The sequence below is a fragment of the Vespula vulgaris genome, chromosome 16 (genome assembly GCF_905475345.1).
Source record: "Vespula vulgaris chromosome 16, iyVesVulg1.1, whole genome shotgun sequence".
Taxonomy (NCBI): Eukaryota; Metazoa; Arthropoda; class Insecta; order Hymenoptera; family Vespidae; genus Vespula; species Vespula vulgaris.
In genome coordinates this window covers 2,073,615-2,097,500 of record NC_066601.1, presented here as the reverse complement: position 1 = coordinate 2,097,500, position 23,886 = coordinate 2,073,615, and the positions used below count along the sequence as shown (strand labels likewise).

The 23,886-nt window shown below is 32.4% G+C and overlaps 1 protein-coding gene across 4 annotated transcripts in view; it reads left to right on the top strand.

Moving 5' to 3' along the window:
* LOC127069655 (one cut domain family member 2-like) overlaps nucleotides 1-23,886 on the top strand; it is a 117,093-nt gene that overhangs the window by 77,455 nt on the left and 15,752 nt on the right. For all 4 annotated transcript variants that reach the window (XM_051006878.1, XM_051006879.1, XM_051006880.1 and 1 more), the window contains 2 exons: nucleotides 18,859-18,882; nucleotides 19,711-19,826. In XM_051006878.1, coding sequence (XP_050862835.1) covers nucleotides 18,859-18,882; nucleotides 19,711-19,826 — 140 coding nt within the window. The remainder of the gene's footprint in view (nucleotides 1-18,858; nucleotides 18,883-19,710; nucleotides 19,827-23,886) is intronic.

Below are 23,886 nucleotides of genomic sequence, written 5' to 3'. Positions count from 1 at the left end.
TCTCTATCCATCTACCCTTCTATCTATCTCCCTCTTTCCCTACAAAAAAAAGAAAAATAAAAAGAAACTAAAAAATGAAAAAAAGAAGAATAATTCCGTTCCCTCGGTCGAAAAGAAGTAGAGAAAAATGAAACGGAAGAGAAAAAGATAAAAGGAAGAAATGGAAAAGTAAAAGAAATAGAAAAATGATACGAAAAAGGAAGAAAGAAAAAAGAATTTTTTTAAATCTAAAAAAAAATAAGAGCAAAAAAAGGATAAAACAACCGTACAATACACGTAGAATTTCGTTAACGATTCATCGATCGCTGGGAGACGCTGGCAGACGTACGCTGCACGCGTTTCCCTTTCACTTCGCTCGATCGAGCTCGATCGCCGTTCGATTCGCGGTTCGAAACGAATCCAAACGAAGAATCTCGCGTTGCCCCTCGTATTCGAGGAATCAAGGATGTCCTGCGATTGCAGGCCTCATTCGCAGGACATTTTCCCTCGGGCACGTCGAGCAATGTGAGATTCCCAATCGGCGAACGAGAGGATCGATCGATATCCTTTTATTTCTTTTCCTCTCTTTTCCTCCTCACTTTTCCTTTTTTCTTTTTTTTTCCTTTTCTTTTTTTATTTTTCTTCTTCTTCTTCTTCTTCGACTCCACTGTTTCCTCTACTTTCTTTTTCTTATTTTTTTTTTATCATTCTTTTTTTCATTCTTTTTTCTTCTTCTTTCTCCTCCACCACCACACATTATACCAAACTTCATTTCACTTTCTCGTCACGAGAATTATTGTCCAAATCGACGGCTCGATCGTTGGATTACGATTTGTCTTTTTGATTTATCTTTTTTTTTCTTTTCTCCTATCGATTTATTTTTATTGATTGATTGATTGATTGATTGATTTATTTTTTTTTTCGGTATAATGCATTTGGAAAATACTCTGATGTTTTCTCGTAGAGATGTATCGTATTTTTTTTTTTCTTCTTTTGCCAGGCGTTATTTTCGGGTTTTGTTAAAAATACACATTATAATGCAAAAGACAAGACGAGACAAAAAGAGAGATGGTTCATGTACACGTACATACGTATCTAATATACATACATACGTACATACATACATAGATACATATATACATACATTGAACGATTCCGAAATCAGCAGATATAATAATATCCATGCACGCTCGCTGTACCTGTATGAACCGTATATTATGTATTATCATACGTACATACATACATACATATATATATATATTCATATATACATATAAATATATAAATATATATATATATACACATACATACACACATACATATCGTCGCCTATCCATTGAAATCACTCGCCTTAACATACCTTACGTATCTCTCTATATAAATACATATATATATATATATATATATATATATATATATATATATATATATATATGTACATATCATATACATATACATATACATATATATATACATATATATATACATATATATATTTATGTATATACATTTATACCGTATATTTGCTGCGCTGCTTGTTTAAACGTAAGCTTTAGATCAGTAAAAGAAATACAAAGCGATACAGTACGAATGACAATAACAACCATAACAACCATAACAACAATAACAACAAAAACAACAATAACAACAGCAACAACAACAACAAACACCGACAACATTACCAATAACAAAAACAACATGATCATATTCGAGAAGCAAGCAAGCATCGATATATGAAGAATGCAATTCTTTGCGAAAACGGTCCAAAAGAGATAGAGAGACAGAGAGACAGAGAATAAGAGAGATAGAGATAAAAAGAGAGAAAGAGACAGAAAGAGAGAGAGAGAGAGAGAGAGAGAGAGAGAGAGAGAGAGAGAGAGAGAGAGAGAATAAAAAAAGATGGAAATGGTTGAAACGAGTGACACAAACGAATGCATTTTATTGCAAAGCCATTCCAATTGTCGATGTTGAAAAGATCGAGACGATTAAAAAAATATAAAAGGAAAGAAGAGACGAGATAGATACAAAGAAAAAGAGAGATAGAAATAGAGAGAGAGAGAGAGAGAAAGAGAGAGAGAGAAAGAGAGAGAAAGAGAGAGTGTGTAAGGGAAATTGTAAAAAACAACGCGATGAGATTTCAAAGTTAATGAAACTGGCGATGAGAGAAACTTTACGATAGATAGATAGATAGAGAGAGAAAGAGAGAGAGAGAGAGAGAGAGAGAGAGAGAGCCATGCACGAGTGCGGAAAATTCAAAAGTTGGAGTTTTTTCTCGAAGAATGTTAATTTTTTTATCTTCTACAATTAACATTGTCATCGTCGTTATCGTTCTCGTTGAGTTAAACTAACTAATTTATAAGCAACACTAATGATTACTTCAATATTACAGAAACTCAATCTTCTTTTCCCGTTATTTTTTCTTCATAAATTTTCGATTTAGAAATTAAAACGAACTGATAGAATGAAATATAAATCGTGTGTCGTGTTTTTAAAAATGACGACTTTGTATTATATGTAAACAACGCAAAGGGACAGAAAATGAAAAGAAGAGAAGAGAAAGAAAGTTTAAAGATTAAAAGTAATGAGGTGAATGATTAAAAAATTGTAATTAAAAAAAAAAAGAAAAAACAGAAAGAAAGCAAAGAAAATAAATAAGAAAGGAAAAAGAAAGAACAGGAATGTTCAAGGAATTATATTCGTTCTCGTTGAGTTTATACTTCTGACATTAATCTAGTGGAATTCTAAAAATAAAATTTAGCGTGATATCGGTTTCATTGAGAATCCAATATGTCTGTACTGGTAAAAGACCTAACTAACTAAATGGAAGTGCACGAGGACGGCGACAACGACGACGGTAGAATAAAGTTACAACGTATAAAACCTTACTTTCTTTCCGAGTTAGAATCAATTTTACTGACGTGAAATGGTGAGATCCCATGTCCTTGACATGATTACAAATGAAACAAGAGAATGACACTGTGCTCGGCTCCTTTGAAATCTTCTCCTCGATCGTCCTCCTCGTCAAATTTACATACTTCGAATCTGTTCTGAAACGAGCTATCACTTGATTTTCTATTCATAAATATTTCGTCAGGCAAAATTTTTCAATATGTCGGATTGATGAAGTATTTTATTTCCAGTGTATATATATATATTTTTTTTTCCCTCTTCTCGTTAATTAATTCACAAGAGTTATTAGTTGAAAAAAAAAGGAAACAGAAGAAAAAAGTAATTTATGTTTCTAAATCAATGATAATATTTCATTTCTATATTTTCTATATTTCCATTGGCTAATTAATAACAATTATTATCGAGTGAGTTTCATGAGATATGATGTTCATCGACGAAATCAATGATAATATTTCGTTCTAATACTTTCATTGAATAATTGATAATAATTATTATCGAGTAAGTTTCATCAGATATGATTTTCATTCACAAAATCAATGATAATATTTCCTTTTTACATTTTCATTGACTAATTAATTAATTATAATTATTATTGAATAAGTTTCATGAAAGAATATTTTCATGCTCGGAGATCGATAAAATATTTAATTCTTTTTTTTTTTGCATTTTCATCGATTAATTCGGAAGTATTGTTAGTAAAGAAAGATTTTCATAACAAAAAAAAAAAGAAAAAAGATTTCGATGTTTAAGATCGATAAAATATTTGATTTATAAAAATCGAGAAATTATTGGTCAAAAAAGATTTCACCCGAGGAGATTGTTATTTTCGAAATCTAGAAAATATTTCGAGCGTTTTGATATCTTTCTTTTTTACTATTTATAAAAGCTCATTATAAAACTGTCTCATAAGAATTCGAATCAGAAAGATAATATAAAGAAAATGACAAATGGTCGAAAGAAAGAAAATATTATCTCTCGCATATTAATCACTATAAAATAATATTATTTCTTATGTCATAATTATTCACAATTTTCGAAGAAATCGGTGATGTGTCGTAGACGTTAAAACGGAGTAAATGAGTTCATAATTTTTTCCTATATATTTCCTAGTACGTTTAAAAAATACGACAATTTTTATTATTTATTTTGTTAAGGAAAGTCGAGAACTTTAAATTCCATAATGTTCGTCACATGGAAAAATTAACAGACTCGGTTTCGATAAATTATCAAATACTTTTACTTCGATTCATCGTTTAGTTGATTTTGCATAAAAGCTCATCTTATGTTTTCAATAATATTCTCTTTTTTATTTCCTAAGCCGAATATATCGAAGAATCATCGTCTTATATATATATTTTTTATAATAAAATAATAATTATTTATAATACACGTTCTATTTTTTCTTTTTTTATTTTAAATTATATCTTCTATTAAGTCATCTAATGAAAAATATAAGATTTCTTTTATTATACTAAAATGATAACTTACTTATTGTTACGTTTCAACTTAACGATTAAAATTTTTTCTATTATAGATAGAAAATTAATATCGTCAAAATAATTTTCCTTTCTTTTTATTTCAATATTTTAAATAAATTTATTCCGTAAGGGAAAATAAACGATCGATATACTTCTCATATTCTATCGAAATCTATGTTTACATTCGATATATAAACGATTTTTATGTATTAAAAAAAAAGAAAAAAAAAGAGAGAGAGAGAAAAAAAATAGAAAATGTATCAACGCAAACATACATACAAGTATACATATTTAACATATAACAAGTAGTTACATTCTCGCGAAGAGTTTAAACGCGACTTTCCTTAGTAAAAGGATTAATCAACATTCTGCGTTATACTCGCATATCTGTTTTTACGGTAACACGAGCTACCCACTTGAGAGTTTGCGAGTAAAAGAGATCGAGACCATTTTATGTTCCGCGTGTTGTATCAAGAGAGAAATGCTTGTCAGCATGATCTTGACAAGTCTTTGATAAACGTTTATTTCTACTCTCTCTTTCTCTCTCTTTCTCTCTCTCTCTCTCTTTCTTTAATTATCTCTCTCTTTCTCTTTCTCTCTCCTCTCTCTCTCTCTGTCTCTGTCTCTGTCTCTGTCTCTGTCTCTGTCTCTATCTCTGTCTCTCCTTTTACATTTCTTTTGATGAAGCAAGTTGATTATTTATTTTCTTTTCTTTTTTTTTTTTCATTACGATCCATAAAATAGATTGATTCGGAAAATTAAATAAATGATTTCATGAATACCAGTCGAAGGACAAAATATTTGCAAATGAAAAGACGAGAACAGAAAGAGAAAGGGTACAGTTCGTTTATCAAAACGTCAACGACGCATTATTACAATTTTTGATATTACAATACAAAGATTTCGAGCATGTCAACGACAAATCATTATATCGATTCGTTTAATTTCTCTTTCTTTTTCTTTCTATTCTTCCTCTTTTCTTTCTGTTTCCTTTTTTTTCTGCGTAAATGAATTGTCACGACAATTAAATGAAAGATACGAGAAAATCGATAGATGAAAAATTTATAGATCGAGATATATAATTATAACTATGTATAGACACGTGCATTCTCATATTAGATTATCTCGAAGACGACGATTAGATTCTAAATTCATTTCTCGTTTCTTTTTTAAGATAGAAACAATGAGAAATTAAAGAGAAAGGAGGAAAGAAAATAGAACGATTGAAACTCATTGAAAAGTTTTAAAATATGTCAAGAAAATAAAATATTTTTATCTAAAAAATTTTATATTGAGAAATATATATATATATATATATATATATATATATGCATATATACATATAATAAAAAAATTAAGAAGATATAAAATTACATAAAAGAACATGGATGTTATATCAAATAAAAAAAATCTAGGTAAACAAAAATGGAAAATATAATACGATGTGAAGATTATTTTATGTTTGAAAAAAAAAAGAAGTAACAAAAGGTAGATATATCGGAATACAAAAAAGTATGATTTTGTTGAGACTCATTCAATTATAAAAATATATTGTCCAGAATCAATTTTCATTTAATAGACTACAAAAAAATTTCGTGTTATTTTAAGAATGCTATTGTTGTTGATGTAAATAAACAAATAAATAGGGGAAGAAGATGAACAGATAAAGAAATATTATGAACACGTATGAGATTTACAAAAAAGAAAGATAAAGAGAAAGCAAGAAAAAGTTAACTCAATGAGAAATAAAAGAAAAGAGATAGAAATAGAAATATATAGATAGAGAGAGAGAGAGAGAGAAAGAGAGAGAGAGAGAGAGAGAGAGAGAGAGAAAGGAAGAAGAAATAAATTACGAATATAAAAATATTGGATCTCAATTGTTAAGAATAAATAAATTTCTCGATAAAGTGCCTAAAAATGTAACCTATAGCTTAAAATAATACTTAAGCCACTTTACGAAGCAATAGTACTGATATATTATAGTTTCAAGTGACGATGTAGGAAAAGAAGAGAAAAGAAATTCAAAGAAAAAAGAAATAATAAATAAAATAAAGAATCTACGATATGTATATGTACGTGATGTTGATACGAACGTGATTGATAGTAAAATTTGGAGAAAAAGATTTGTTGAAAAAGGAAAAAAAGAAAAAAGAAAAATTTCCCAAATAATTTCTACTTTCACAAAGACGATCTATTCTTCGAGATATTGTTTTTTAAGGATTTAAATGCATTAACAAATTTTATTAAATGATTATGTACACGTTAGAGATACTATTGATATATTTCAACGTGACTCGAGCGATTATACTTTTACGTCATTTCGTGCACATGCATACGTTTACATTTAATGGCAGACGATAACACTGCGTATATATATATATACTACAGTAGTATAATTGCATGGTCAGATAATATATATATATATATATATATATATATATATATATATATATACATATACATATATATGTATATATGTATATACACATTGCATATCTAAAACAATTCTACACACGTATATTCACACACGATCACACATTCTTATACACATACACATTCACACACACGCATACACGTTGAAGAAAAAAGAAAAAAAGAAAGAAAAAAAGAAAAGAATTTTCCCCTCAGTTCTGCGTCTTCGAGTCTGTATTAGATCTTATTCAAATCGACGAAAAATTTAATTGATCCACATTCAATTCGATATTTATTCCATTTCAAATAGAAGGCAAAAGAAAATTAAGTGCAAAAAAAAACAAAAATACGAAAAAGAAATAAATGATTTTTGAGCAGAGAGAGAAGAAAAGTAGGGTGGTCGAGGAAAGGAAGGAAGTTACACGAGTGAATTAAAAAAAAAAATATATATATATAAAAGAAGAAGGATAAAAATAGCGAAGAATGAAAAGCAAAAAAGAAAAAGAAATAGAATAGACTTTAGAAAAAGAAAAACGAACACGGAAAAAAAGAGATCAAGAGGGGGAGGAAAAGGGTGACGATTTAATCAGGATCGGACGCGATACGGTTCGAAGATAGATAATATATCTATACATACATGTATGTACGTATATATATATTATATTCTATATGCATTGAGATATGAATTGATAAGATTATTACATTTCGAGGTATTCGGACGACGAGAAAACGAGTAGCTGAAGATGGGAAGCGTCGTTGATCTCGTTGTCGTTGTATTCGCGTTTAAGCGTCTTCTTTTTGCCAGCCACCTCAATGAAACGATGGAAACGACGAATTGGTATAATATTTTATATTTAATCACGGTATGCGGGATTGGGGGATGAAAAAAGAAATTGGTGAGAGGTGATGAGGGTGTGGATATATATATGTATGTATGTTTGTGTATGTATATATATATATATATATTCTTTGAAATCTCTACATCTCTCTCCTTAGACCAATTCCCTCCCCCTCTTAGGAAACCACCCTACTTCATCAAATCCGTCGTTTCCATCGCCCTTCTCTGTCTCTCCGCGTCTTTGTCCTTTTTCGAAAGAATAATTATCACTATTACTAATACTACTACTACTACTACTATTATCCAAATATTACTACTATTTACTATTACTATTACTACTATTACTACTTACTATTACTACTACTACTACTACTACTACTACTACTACTACTACTACTACTACTACTACTACTACTACTACTACTACTACTGCTACTACTACTACTACTACTACCTACTACTACTGCTACTACTACTACTACTATTACTGCCACTAACATATAGCCAAGACGACACGAAGACGTACATACACAGGGGAAAAGATAAAAAAAAAAACAAACAAAGAAAAAAAGATATAAATAAATAATAACAAAAGAAAATGTTTGATCATACGGTCCCTCCTATTAGAAAACGAAAACCCATTTACGCGGGCGCCGAACGTCGACGAGCGCTTTCCCACGTGACACATTGGTAAAGGTAGAAAGGTGGAAGGAACAAAGAAAAGAAAAGAAAAATATATATATATATAAATATATATAGGCGGAAAAAATACTTAAAATAATATATACGAAAAGAGAGAAAGTAGGGGAGAGGAGTGGAATGTAAGATCGCGTTTGAAAGCTATTGCATATGTATATATAAATACGTTTACGTATACGTGCGTATACGTATACGTAATTATTTAGGAAGGGGCTGAGACAGGGCGATAGAAAATTTAACAAAAAAGTAAAAAATAAAAAAAGAAAGTAAAAAGAAAAAATACGAAAAAATGGCCGGGGGATGATGGATCGGGAAACGTTCGATCGAGGATGCTCGCCGACGTCAGGCGCGAGAGAATGCTGTCTTTATTATTATTATTATTATTATTATTATTATTATTATTATTATTATTATCTCGTTATTATTATCATTACTACTATTATTATTGTTACTGTTATTGTTATAATTATTATTAGTATTGTTCAGATACGCGAGCATTTTGCTGCGAGCAGATTTATATTACGGCCAATAAACCCCATAACAAAATCTCCCATATTCCAAAAGCCCGTTTTGAAACTCCCCGACTAACCTATCCCTTCTCTTTCCTCCATTCTCTTATCCAACACACATACACAGATCCCACGTTGCCTCGGCCCTCACCGCCCCAATTATTTATTTGACCAAATATCTCATCCAGAGTAATTGTTGGCTATTATTACATCGTTACACCGATATGAGATACAACCTTGCCATTAGCTTTCCGTTTGGAGATTGCGATTGATACCCAGGTAGTGAAGTTTGACCCTGTGCCCTATGAACAATACCAACCAAACCATCCAACCCTCTTCACCCTCTCATCAACCAACCAACTCATCCAACCAACCATCCACTTCAACTTCAACTTCAACCGCTCCTTCATGGTAACAAGCCTCTAAGAGTTTTATAGTCCGTAATTTTAGTGTGTGATTAACTATCAGCAGCCTAAATTTTCTAGAAAGCAACCCCCAGCCCCTCGTATCTCGCAAAAGCATGAATGTGTGCGACGGAACGTTTTCAAAGAAAGATTTAGCACGTGTATATATAAATATATATACATATATATATATATATATATATATATATATATGTATGTATATATATGTATGTATGTGTACATACATACGTACATACATAATCATGTATGTACGTATGTTTGTTACGTTAGATATCGCGATGATAATGTAGATTATCATTATTGCCAACGTGCATTTTATAGAATATTTGCTTTGACTTATTATTATTCATCCCCTTTTTATTAATCGCTTTTTGAGACGCTCTAGAGTGTGCCACGAGGACGTGCGGTTTTACACGGACTTACATTTTTCTTTTTTTTTTTTTTTTTTTTTTTTTTCTAAATACCCAATACTCACGATACAATATATAAGGAAATTATTAATTATTAATTATGGTTACATCATAGAACTTATTGTACTTTCATTTTTTTACTTTCACTTCTTATCACTGTTGCATAAAACAAAGAAAACAGAAATGGTCAAGAAAGAAAAAAAGAGAGTGAGTGAGAGAAAAAGAGAGAGAGAGAGAGAAAGAGTGAGAGTGAGAGAAAGAAACAATCGAATGCCTCTTTCGGACTACTATTCTTCATTCGATCGTTTTTTCTTCTGCTACGACGACTAGTACTCTGGTAAGTAGATTGATACCGGCGGTCTGTTTAATTTCAAGAACGAATTGGAAATCGATTTACTATGGTACCGAGTCGTTGCCACGAAGGAAGTTACGTTCGGACGATGGGAGAATATTTTTTTTTTGTCTTCTTTTCTTTTTCTTTTTTTTGTGGGATTGAACACGCGACGTACGAAAGTTCACGTGTACGATGAGAAAGAGAGAGGGAGAAGGAGAGAGAGAAAGAGAGAGAGAGAGAGAGAGAGAATGTTCGAATTTGTATGTGTATTTTTACATGGTACCATGTTTTAAGGTAACACGTTGAATGTTTATAGATGACCATCTTTTTTTTTTCTCTCTCTGGGATTGACCATGTCGATGTATGAAAGTTAACATGTACTGTAAGAGAAAGAGCGTATATTCGAATTTGTGTACATGTGTGTATATGTATGTGTTCGTGTATATATGTATTTTTATAGAATACTCTGTTAACACGTTGAATCCTATATGGGATTTTTAAGTGACCGGCACTCAATTATGTAAACTTCATTTTGAAAAGTTTGTATGATCTTTTTTTCCTTTTTTTTTTTTTTATTCTTTCTTTTTTGTACCTGAAAGATCACACGTATATTTTCTAATAAAAGTAGAGTGTCTACTGTCAAAAGTATAATTACGAATTGTGGTTTTTTTTTTTGTATGTTTTATTAAAAAATTGTTGTGAAAACGAATATATCGATTTTGATAAGATTTCTTTGGCAACCGGTGCGGTGATAAGGTTTCCAACTTTGGGAATATGATTTAGAATATATATGTATTTATATAATAATGTTTGAATTAATTATATATAAATATAATAAATAATATAAATATTATATAGTTTGTATATAATATGAAATATATATAAAATAAATTCTAATATATGTAATACGTATAATCGAATTATTTTATATATTTAATTTATATATACATATATACATATATTTGTATATAATTATATTTTATATACAAGATATATTAAAAAAAGTATATAAAAATATATACGTTCTATATTAAAGAATTCTATATTAGAACTTCGTAAGAATCATAATTAATAGAAGAAATTTGTTCAAGTCGAGAACCTAATTATAGGAACACCTTATATAGAACTAAAATACGAAGAGTGGTAGACGCAGTAGTATATCTCAATTTTGTTGAACCAGTAGTATGAATTCATCGAGGTCAGCCAGCTCGCATTGCCTTACGTTTTAAACCTGTAATAGTTTAGTCCGTCACAGATGGAAAAGGGCAAAGTATCAAGTACGTTACAGTTACGTCCTTTGACCAACTCGATAAATAAAAAAAATATTGTTTTTATAAACATTCTATAAATAAAAATATAACTTATACATGCATATATGTATATATATATATATATATATATATATATATATATTTCTTTTTTTTCCATTTAGATTTATATTAGGTTTTTCGATCTAACTTATTACAATACATAACATTTTAGAAAAGCCCTTTTCGTGATATCGTTAAATGATTAATGTTATTTGCGAATGTTATAAAATCATATTGTTAAAATTTGTATAAGACGAAGAAAGAAATATGAAATAATATTTGTGTGTGTATGCGTGTGTTTATGTGTAAGCAGGTAATATGAATGAAATTTGACATGATACGTGGAAAATGTCTACGGTTCTTCCCTTCTTATCTTCGATTTCAACTGACATCTTCATCGTATATCTAACAAGATGACGACGCACGGAGAAGCAGAAAAGCAGAACGATTCATTTTTCAGGTAGATTTTATCGATCGAATTATCATAAAGATAACCGGATATCCGTGCTCGTCCTCCGGTAATGGTCGTACTGTAAATACATAAAAGCGCATGAATGAAAGAGCAGTTCCAGCCGATCAAACCACCAAATCGATCGGAATAAATTCGACGAATAATCCGTTTATTCCACGAACGCGTAACTTATGAAAGAAAGAAAGAAAGAAAGAAAGAAAGAAAGAAATTGAGAAAGAGAGAAAGAAAGAAAGAAAAAGAAGTCAAAAAGATTTAAAAAAATAAAAAAGAAGGAAAGAAAGAAAGAAAGATAAAGAAAAAACAGAAAGAGAGAGAGAGAGAGAGAAATTCAAAAAAAAAAAGAAATACAATGAACTTGCTCTCGTCCAGGCTAAAGAGAATTACGAATGGACCGGCAAGATTCCTTTTCTCCCTCCTTTTTCTTTTCTCCTTTTGTTACTTTCGTTTTTTATTTTGTTGAATATTTTTTTATATACATATATTTTTTATTTATTTATTTATTTTTGTTTCATGGACCATAATGGCGAAGCAAGGCCACTATTTCTTTTCTTTTTGTTTTTTTACCCACGTAGAAAGAAGAAAGAGGGAATCGTCCATCTTGCGATCGAAAGAAAGAAAGAAAGAAAGAAAGAAAGAAAGAAAGAAAGAAAGAAAGAAAGCAAAAGAAAGAAAGAAAGCAAAAGAAAAAGAAAAAAGAAAGAAAGAAAGAAAGTCGATTCGATTGAAGAATAGCTAAAGAAGTATTATGCGCGAGCAACGCTTCGATTCTCTTTAATCGTATGTTCGATGCAAGAAAAGGGAGTAGGGGAAGGGGTGGAGAGGATGGAGGAGAGAGAAGGAAAGATAGAAGAAACTAGGAAATAAGAGAAGAAAAGTTTTTCGTTGGATCTCTCACGAAATATCGAAATAGAATGGTAAAGCTAAAATAGAGAAAGAGGAAGAAAGAAAAATAAAGTGAAAGAGATGAAGACAGAGAGAGAGAGAGAGAGAGAGAGAGAGAGAGAGAAAGAGAAAGAGAAAGAGAAAGAGAGAGGGACAGCAATAAGTAATAAAATCGAATCACCCTGTATAAATCTCGAACGAAGTATTTCGAGTCGAGAAAAGTGGGTACCGCACGAGAACTTTCATGTAAAAGTCCGTAAAGTCCGAGCTTTTTGGTCTCTCCCTCCCCCTGTGTAGATATACGATTGTATGTGTGTGTTTGTATATACGAAAGAGAGATAGAGAGACAGAGAGAGAGAGAGAGAGAGAGAGAGAGAGAGAGAGAGAGAGAGAGAGAGAACGTCCTTAAACAGGATGTTTCTTCCATGTATCCTGAAACTCTCTAAGGACGAGTCGAGTCACGTGTGCCACGTGATCGCGTTCTGCATTGTACTTTCTGTAGACTGTGTGCGTGCATGCGTACGTGTGTGTATGTGTATGTGTGTGTGTAGGTTTGTGGGTGGGTGGGTGGGTGTGTATGGGTGTGTGTCGAAGGCCATCGAGAACACGTGACGCTGGGCTGCTTCTTCATCCGAACGGCTATCATTCTTGAGTTATTCCAAACGCCGTCGCAGCATATATATATATATGTGTGTGTGTGTAGATATTTATTATATAGATATTATATATATATATCGTATATGTACATATATATGGGATGTGTGTATATTTAAAACGTGCATGCACGTTGTCCATCGAATCTCTAGTAACGGAGTGTGTGCTCGCAACAAAATACGATTTTGATTGTTATCCCGAAACATCGGAGAAAATCTTTTGGAAGAGAAGTCTGTTCGTGCTGCTAATGTTTCTTCTTAAATATTAGATCAAAAAAGGAAAAGATATATATATATATATATATATATATATATATATATATTGTGTAGAATTTCATTCAAAATGAAATGTGTATTCACTCGCATTCTTATGTGTGACTTATACTATCAAATAAGATTATTTAGATGAAAATTTTAGACGCAACAGGTGCTAACGTTTCTGTTTAATGTTATAAGTAAATAAAAGAAATTAGAAAAAAGAAAAAAACAAAAAAGAAAGTAAAAAGAAAATAAATAAAGGAGATATGAATCAGTCGACTCGATTTTTTTATATAAATTTATTGACGATGAGATCGTTGAAATTACGAAAATTATTGTGCAACGGACGTTGACGTCTTTTTATTCAAAAAAAAAAAGAAAATTACGTATAGATAGAAGAAACTAAAAAAAAAGAAGACAAAAAGAGAACAAAACTAAATCAATCAAATAGATCCTTGATACGGATTTATATTCGATAAGATCGTACGAATGAAAATATTGCATAAAGTATACGTGAACGCTTCTATTTAAAGTCTGCTTAAAATTCGAATTAAAAGATTAAAAGAAAAAAACAGAAAAGAAAATAGAGAAAAGAATAAAATAAAAAAGGAAAACAAAAACAGATATAGATCGAAGATATAATTCGATCTTCGTCGTATATAAATTAATATAATCGAATAAGATTGTTATAACGTGAACATTGTACAACGTACGCCGCACGTTCCTACTTGAAATTTCAATTAAAATGAAACTAAAAGATCATCAACAAACAAAATAGATCGGTTAGCTAGTATCTTAGTTATTTAAATACGTCCTTTTACACAACAGAGTTAACTACGACTTAAACGCTCGTACCAAAACACGAAGCTCTCAAGTGGTCGTATATATAAATACATACATAAATCGGATTTAATTAGCTTGTGCCTTGGATGACCTTTGAATTTATCGATCATTGAAATGGTGGAACGTTAGTTGGAATGTTGCGGCCGATGTTACTATGTATGTAGTACTATAGATTCCCTTCCGAAAGCGAGAGAAAATGTACGAGGATCTTCCGATGATACTACTCGATCTAGTTGTTCTATTTCGTAAGTTGAAATGTAAACGTAATAGTCTACTCCTTTACGAGAGATAGAAAACGAGAGGAGAGATCTAGATAGATAAAGAGAGAGAGAGAGAGAGAGAGAGAGAGAGAGAGAGAGAGAGAGAGAGAGAGCGTTATCGTATTCGAGGACATTGTAACTGTACGATTTTCAACGAGATCGAGAGAGAGAGAGAGAGAGAGAGAGAGAGAGAGAGAGAGAGAGAGAGTGAGAGAGAAGGAGAGAAAGGGAAGAGCATAGGAAGGGAAGTATACGAGATCTCGCAGGCTTATGTACAACATACGAGGAAGGCCTTTATCGAGTCAAAGCGGTATCTCGTAGAGGGCTTCGCTATGAGTCGAGCCCTTTGCGACAGACGCGACCAAGGAAGCGAGAGAGAGAGAGAGAGAGAGAGAGAGAGAGAGAGAGAGAGAGAGAGAGAGAGAGAAAGAGAGAGAGAGGGAAGCATGGCATTGGAGCGTAGGACGTTACGCGAAGCTTGTTCTCTTCGAATACGGAAGACAAGGAGAGTGATAGAGAGTATGAGAGAGAGTGTGTATCTGTGAGAGAAAGAGAGAGAGAGAGAGAGCCCTTCAAAGCACATTCCCTGCTGCGTAACCTTTTGACCCGCCACCGTGGCGCGTAGACAGCTCTTCGTCTCGTTCTGTTCCCGAGGAAGACTACCCACCCTCTTTCTGTTCCTGCTCCTCCTTGTTGTCGCAGTCTTCGTCATCTTCTCTACCTCTCTCTCTGTCTCTCTCTCTCTCCTTCTCTTTCTCTTTCTCTCTTTCTCTCTGTTTCTGTTTCTCTGTCTTTCTCTTTTTCTGTTTCTCCTTCTCTCTTTCTCCTTTTCTCAGCACAAAGCCTTCGTTTCTTAGGAGAGCACATTTACGCATACCACCGAGTGCAATCCCCCCTATCCCCTCCTCACCTCACCCAATCCCATTCTCTTTCTAGCTTTCTCTCTTTTACTTCCGTTATTTTTGCATATTTTTTCTCTCTTTCTCTCTTGAAGAAGAAGAAGAAGAGGAAGAAGAAGTAGAAGAAGAAGAAGAAAAGAAGAAGAAGAAGATTGCAAATGCGAAGAAATTCATGTTAGACACGAAGAGGACGAGGAGTTAGTTCACTTCTCTTCTCGATGCATTTACGTTTATTTCTCTCTTGCAGTTATGTTTCTCATTTATACTTGATAAATCGGAATAAGTGAAGTAAGGGGAAGAGAAGGACGGGAGAAAGAGTGAGAAAGAGAGAGAGAGAGAGAGAGAGAAAGAGGAAGGGAGAATAAAATGAAATTATTTAAATGCTTATACAATATTTTGTATTGTAACATTATTTAAATGCTTATTTCAAAAGGACACATTGAAAATGATGCGCAAGAAAGAGAGAAAAGAGAGAAAGAAGTAGAGAACTTTATCGAGTGCTGTCAAGGCCACAGAAGAGAGTGAGAGAGAAAGAGAAAGAGAAAAAGAGAGTATATCAGAGAGTACAAGACTACACTTATGATTCCGCAGCAATGCAAAAGAAAGGAAGAAAAAGCGATCGATTCGAAAGCAACATCGTAGTCAAGAGGACATCGTGAACACAGAAAATATGTGGAAAATGGAATAACAGTGAAATAAAAGGAATATCTATATTCATATGTATGCTCGCGCGCGTTTGCATATGTGTATGTATGTGTTTGTATGCGTGCGTATAAATATATATATATTATTGTACTGTAATAGTATAGATAAAAAAGAAATCAGTTTATTTAACAAAATAAGCAAGGAAGAGAGAAGGAGAAAAGGATAGAGAGAAAAGAGGACAGAAAGAGATAGAAAGAGAGGAAAAGAGAGAGGTAGAAGTAAAGAGAGAAAGGGAAAAATATTTTTGCGGCCCTTCGATGTCGTCATCATTGTCGTCGTCGTCCTCAACCTTTCGTCCTGTCCTAGCTTCTTTTTTTTCGTCGCTTCCCAAAGCTTCCGGCAATAATGAACGCGTCAATTTTCCATCTGGTCCCATCTTTTTCTCTCTCTCTCTCTCTCTCTCACTCTTTTCCTTTTTCCCTCTATCTATCTTTCTATCTCTATCTCTATATCTCCCTCCCTTCCTCTCTTTCTCTCCCTCTCTCTCTCTCTCTCTCTCTTCTACACCGTCGCTCACCCTCAACCCCTCTCCGTCCGTTCTCATAGTTCGTGCCATTTTTTCCCGACTCTCCTTTCATTCGTTATCGTCCGTTTGCTAATGGCATACGATTGCCTTTCGCGTTTTCCTCTCTCTCTCTCTCCGTCTCTCTCTCTCTCTGTCTCTCTCTTTCTGTCTCTCTTTCTCTTTGTCTTTTTTCTTTTTTCTTGCTTTCTATCTTTTTGTTTCTTTTTTTTTTTTTTTTTTTTTATTTTCCAAACGAGGAAACCTGCACGTGCGACCTTTACTTGTTCTCGCCGATCGTCGCGACATGCGAAGCCATCCTGTCATTCCATTTTCGAACGCAGATCGACGTACATCGGAAATTCGAGACGAAAGAGAATATAAGAGGAAGGAAGAGAACGAGAGGGAAGGATAAAGAGAGAGAGAAAGAGAGGGAAGCGAAAGGAATATAGGAAGAAGATGGAGAAGAACACGAGTGTGTACACACGTCCTTCAAAATATTTTTGAAAATACTTTGAAAGATTTGTTTAAATCTAATTGTAAGTGGATACTTTACAATATTTTTTTCATTTTCGTTCAGATTTAATATTTATTTATAGAGTCGAACAGTGTGACCTTTGAATGTTGTCGAAACGTATTAAGAGAACGTAATAATATATTTCTTAAAAATTCGAATCCTCATTGAAGATCGTTTAGAAATATTTAACAAATATTTAAGATAGTTTAATCTATAATCTATGATATAATAATTGAAAAGTCGAGTTTAATCGTGGTATGAACGATTGTATGAGTTTTATGTTTAACAATTTTATGAAAATTTGATTCGTTTCTGTGTCTTGTTGTACCCATGTATGTATGTATGTATGTATGTATGTATGTATGTATGTATGTATGTATGTATGTATGTATGTACGTATGTATGTATGATGCGCTTTTTGAGTGCTGGGCGAGTACATGTGCGTGTGCGTGTTGTATGTACGTGTGTACGTATGTGTGTGTGCGTGTGTGGGTTTGTAAAAGAATACGAGTATCGAGTAAAGTCGATAAAATTTTATACGAAAGAGAACCATTTTGCTGGTACAAACGATATATACTAAGTATAACCTGATGACGTAAACGATATACCTACATATACCAATCACATAGACTGGAACGAACAACATTTACAAAATAACAAATCCCGAACAAAAGCACTTCTCGCAAGTAACGTCACAATCACGTATGTACATATACAAATACACACATACATATATATATGTACTCGTACACATACACACACACATATATATATTTATATAAACAGATACGCGCGACCGCACGTTGCGCATCGGTGGCACGCGAAGGGATGTTGAAAAGGGAGCTTGATTTCCCCCTCACTCTCGAAGCGAAGAAAGAGAGGGCGAATAGAAATAGAAAGAGACGACACACCGCAAGGAAAGCTTGCTTCTAGCAGAAACTGCATCCCCGTTTACAGTACACTTGCATCGTCGCATATATATACATATATATGTTATATATATATGTGTATATATATATATATCAGCTCGCCCATTGTTTGGCCAACCGTCGTAAGAAACCCCTCTTTTAGACCCCCACCCTCTCGTTTGATAACCCCTCTTAGTGAGATGTTTACCAGCCAGTAGCTTTAAGTTTTTGGAATTCGTGTATGCAACAACTCGTTTATAACCCCCCCCCCTTTTTCCAATTTGACTTGTGTACATGTTTATTATGCATACATATATACCTACGTATATATATATATAAATAATATATATATATATATATTTTATACTTATACATTTGTGTATATGTATACATACATACGATGTTTTCTGTGTATGCATACATTCATAAAAAAAAAAAGACAAAAAATATCCGTTCGTTAAATATCCATTTCGTCGTTTTGTTATATGATATCGAAACAAATTTATAATGAGCGGATAACATTATTACACATAACAAATAAAAAGACGACGACTTACCCATGTATATATGTATGTATATATATATACATCGTACTGTCGTTGGATTTCTCGTTTCTTAACTCAACTGACTTACGTTTTTCTTTTTCTGTTTTCAGCTGCACAGATTCCACAACGCGGAAGTAAGTATCATTGAGGGTTACATCGAGCGAAACTTTAAAAATCTACTTTCCTTTCTCATTCGCATTTCGCACCCTCTTCGATCCTGAGATTAAGAAGATTAGTTAGAATTAACATTGAAATCTCTCGATTGCGATTGAACAAATTTTTATTGATTAATTGAAATGAAAGGAAATGAAAAAAAAAATTGAGAGAGGACTGACTCTTGTTCAGACTCTATCTGTGTGTGTGCGTTTTTTTTTCTTTTTTTCTTTAGAAAAATATCTCTCTTTCGAATTGAACTTTATTCGCGTAAAATTATCTATCGAAGATTTTAGCTTATTCCACAATGTGTATCTGTTTCTTTCATTCTCTACAAGTATCTCAATTAAATTCATGTGATCATCAAGATATCGATTTTAATTATACATTAGTTATGAGTAAAACGTCAGTGAGTCGAAACGTATCGTCTTATATTTTAACTTTAAAGTTTGTTTGTCTATCGATTAAATAATTTGTACCATCTCCCTCTCTCTTTCTCTCTCTATATACATATATATTATATATAAACATGATATATAATTTATATATATAATTTCAAATAATACTTTTTTCATAACAAGATATACAATTTTTGTCTTGAAAAAAAAAAGAAAAAAACAAACAAACAGAGAGACAAGCACTTAGTCGATCGTTTTAATCATCATTTTCTTTTCTTTTCTTAACGTGGCACTCGTTTAAATGTTACGACACTTATATGGATGCACGTAATCGTGACTTCGTAGAATTAATAGTATTGTTTTAGGCGAACTTTGAAACGAATTTGTCTACAATGATATTTAAAATTGCAGCATGCAAGAGGAAAGACGAGATGTCGAATCAGGCAGAACACCAACAGCCCGCCCCCAAGAAACCGCGGCTGGTTTTCACAGACCTTCAGCGCCGTACTCTACAGGCTATTTTTAAAGTAAGTATTGTCATTTCCTTTACTCCCTGTGTCCTTCTTCTTGATCGATACTCCTCTTCCGTCAGACAACCTACTCGATTTTGATCCTGACAGAATCCTTGTAATACGAGATCACTCGTTTATCGATCGCAGCCCACACTTATGTACATACGTACGATTTATCTACTTTGAACCATTTTATTTCTCTTTTTTCTCTTTTCTATTCTTTTATTTTTTACTTTTCTCTTTTTTTTTTGGGCAAGGCAAGGGAGTTTTTTCTGTAAACGATTGTAAGTCTTCGATCATATTTCTACGAAGTTGATAATTTTTCTTTTTTTCTTTTTCAAAACGATTAAAAAAAGAACCCGACATTTCGTTTTCACGATTTTTATTTTAATTCCTTCCTCTTCTTTTTTTTTGTTCTTTTTACGTCGATTAAAACAAAGTTGATTTATTGTATATTCTCATTTCGAATATAAACTATCGAATGATATAATTACTATAAGATGTGATAAAACTAGTTAATAAAAAAAGGCAAACAAAAAAAGACAAATAGAGATAGAGATATATTCGTCTACGATATTACATAATATTGCTGATGAAATATAATAGAACTTAGGGAAGATAAATATAGATAAGTACACTTATGTACAACGTCGAATAGTAAACGTTCAAATAAATACTTAAATAAATAAATCGATAAATCATTAAGTTAAGTGTCGAGTATGACCAAGTAAAGTAAAGGATTGGTCGTTCAATTGAAAAGAGTTATTGTATTTCGCATTATTGTCACAATTATTATCATTCCGTCAGTATATATCTACCTGAAACATAAAATGTCAGGTTCTTTGATTTTTACCGTACACATGGAAAATAAGTTTGTCCTCGAGTGGAAAAGATAGGTGAATTCAGTCGAGCATCAGGCATACCGCGCTGCTGGATATCGATCTGTCTTGAATAATTTCGTGGCCGGTTCTTTACTTACACGCTCTGCATTTCCTCCACCACCTCCCCCTCTACTACCTCCCTCCCTTCAGCACCACCCCCTCCGTGAGTCCACGATGCTTGCAACGAGGACCGTGTCGTTTTAAGAATGGACATCTATATACCTATATATCTTTACATATACATACGTATTTCTACATATATATAAATTCTCGTATATATACATATATGTATACGTATGTATGTATATATAATATATACGTACATATGTACATTCACGTACATCCATCTTTACAAATATACCTACATACATACAAATCTTTTTTTTTCATTAATCGATTGTTTCTCGTGGATATATCAAGAAGGATGTTAATGGATCAAACGAATTCAATGTGGAAATTACTTAAGGGAATAATTAGAATGTGTAGTAGATCTATTAATAAATCGATCGAGAAAATGATTAATTAATCACGAGGATTCATCGATCTATCGTAATTATTTCACAACGTAATATATCCTATTTTCTTTTCTCAATTACATCTTACTCTTTAATTATCGGAAATGAGATGAATCTTTTCAAGTTTAATGTTTTTAAGTTTATTGTTATCACAGGAAAGTGATATCGCCGTGTGTGTTTTCTTTTTTCATGTACTTTTAACGTCGTAAGATTTAACTCCGATTAGTTATTTCAACAAATTTAACTATACGATATTCAAATGAACAAAATTTACGACGTTCAAAGATAACATGGAACACAATTTTACAATGATCGTAGTTGACAGTATTACGAGTCTGTAAAATAATAAAAAAAACAAAACAAAACAAACAAACAAATATAAAAAAAGAATTATTTTCGTTTAATTTTTTATCTTTTAAGTAAAAAAAAAAAAAAGAAAAAAAATGTAAGAAGATTCGAAAGATCTTATAAAAGTTATTTTTTCTGACGGGATCCGATTTAAATTTGGCGGGCATTTAGAGTTTAACGTTGAATCGATTCGATACAAGAATCCTTTGTAGCACGCGAAGAAACGGAAAGGGTCCTGTTTAAAGGTACCTTTGGGTCTTTGGAACTGTGCCAAATAGTTCACGTATTGGCCTTAGCCCAGTTAACGCGTTCGCATTCGCTCCGTTTCACATTCCATTTGATTTCTCCCTCGATTATTCGGCACACACATATGTACACACATACACACACAAAGGTGTAGATATCACGTCTATAATCTCTACAAATTCTTCTCACTGTTTCTTCTTTGTAGTTTCATGCGAAGATTGATAACATGCTCAAGTTTGTATGTTTCACGTTCATATATTTTATCGACCATGAATTATATGAACTATCCTTTTATTTAACACAAAAAAAAAACACAACGAACAGACATGCATACGTTTATAAAATATATAACCATTCGTTTTTTCGTGTACGTATCAAAATATATTTTTTTGTACGTATGTATATAAAGTACGTACATTTATATCCAGCTCTTCGTTGCTAAGTCTTTTTAAAGGTTGGTACTTTAAATTAATAAGGATTCATTGTTAGTACGGTATATGAAAAATTTGGATTCTTCACGTATTAATGTGTAATGTTATTAACAGTTATTGAGTTACTACATGAACAATTTTTCGGGACTTAAGTTAAAAGTAAATCAGTGGACTAATTTTATAAATTTTGATCTTTTCTTTTCTTGCCTTTTTAATTCAATCTTTTATATCCTCGGTCAAATAAATTTCACCTAAAAATCTCGTTTCTCACCTCGAATTTATTGATAAGTATATATTAACTTCATACACATAGTAATAATAATAATCGTTATAGCAGACCTTAATCTCTCTCGAAAAAGAAAAAGAAATAAATGAAAAATTTAGAAAAATTTTATTTTCGTACATCATTCGGTAAGCAGTTAATATAATTAAAGAAAAAAAAAAAAAAGAAAAGAAAAGAAAGAAAGATAAGAAAAATATTCTTAAAAAGACGTGCGATATATTTCAACGTTTACTTTAAACTACAATCGAATAAATAAATAATCAACGAATTAAAGATATTAAATATTATCCCATGATTAATCCGTCTAATGTAATGGAAAACTAGGGGATACTTAATCGAATCGTTAAGAAGTAGACATGATAAGGTCTTATCGATAAACGATACTATACCATTCATAATCTGAACGCCTTAATATGATGTCTAAGATAAATTTTACAACGAAAATTAAATCATGAATATTTCGAGATAGAAATAAAGAGAGAGAGAGAGAGAGAGAGAGAGAGAGAGAGAAAGAAAGAGAGAGAGAGTACGTTTCTCTGTAATTCATTTCCGAACGACCTTTACATCGTTCTCGAGTTAGGATTCCTTTTGTTGGACGCAGGAAAATTCAGTTCTTTTGTCAACTTCGACGTCCTCCTCGTAAACGATATAACGTACATATACAAGAGAACGAATAAAATATACATACACACATATGCATACACACATACATTTATATATATATATATATATATATATATATATATATATATATATATTATATGTGTTTGTATATATGTGTGTGTATAGATAGTGTATAGTCTATACGCGTAGATGTATAGAAGCTGGGAGGACAGTGGCTGTCATGGAATAATCACGATGTTCTCCCCGATAGTGTCCCGTATTTCCAACAATTGATGCGCCGTTCTATACTACGCGAGAGAGAGAGAGAGAGAGAGAGTGAGAGAGAGGGAGAGGGAGGGGAGGGTGAGTAGGATAGGTAGAGAGAGAAAGAGAGAGAGAGAGGAGAAAGATGGTTGGTGGGTGAGAGGTAGAGGGAGAGAGGGTGTTGGAGAGAGGGTGTTGGAGAGAGGGGGTGAGAGGGAGAAGGAGGGAGAGAGAGAGAGGTAACGAGCGAGTTGGCACGGTGTCGAGTCAGAGACATCTTCGTTTCGTTGTGTATCGCTAACTCACGCTCCACCAACGAACCAGCCAGACAGGATATCAATATTCCCCTTACTTTACTTTAAACGAAGTTCAACGAACGAGAAATTACGAAATGTAATTAGAGAGCAAGAGTAAATTTGAATATGGATAAGTGTGCCCCCAACGAATGGTAACAAAGTTTTATTATCATCGATCGAAAGAAACTACTCTTCTTTTCTCTTTCTT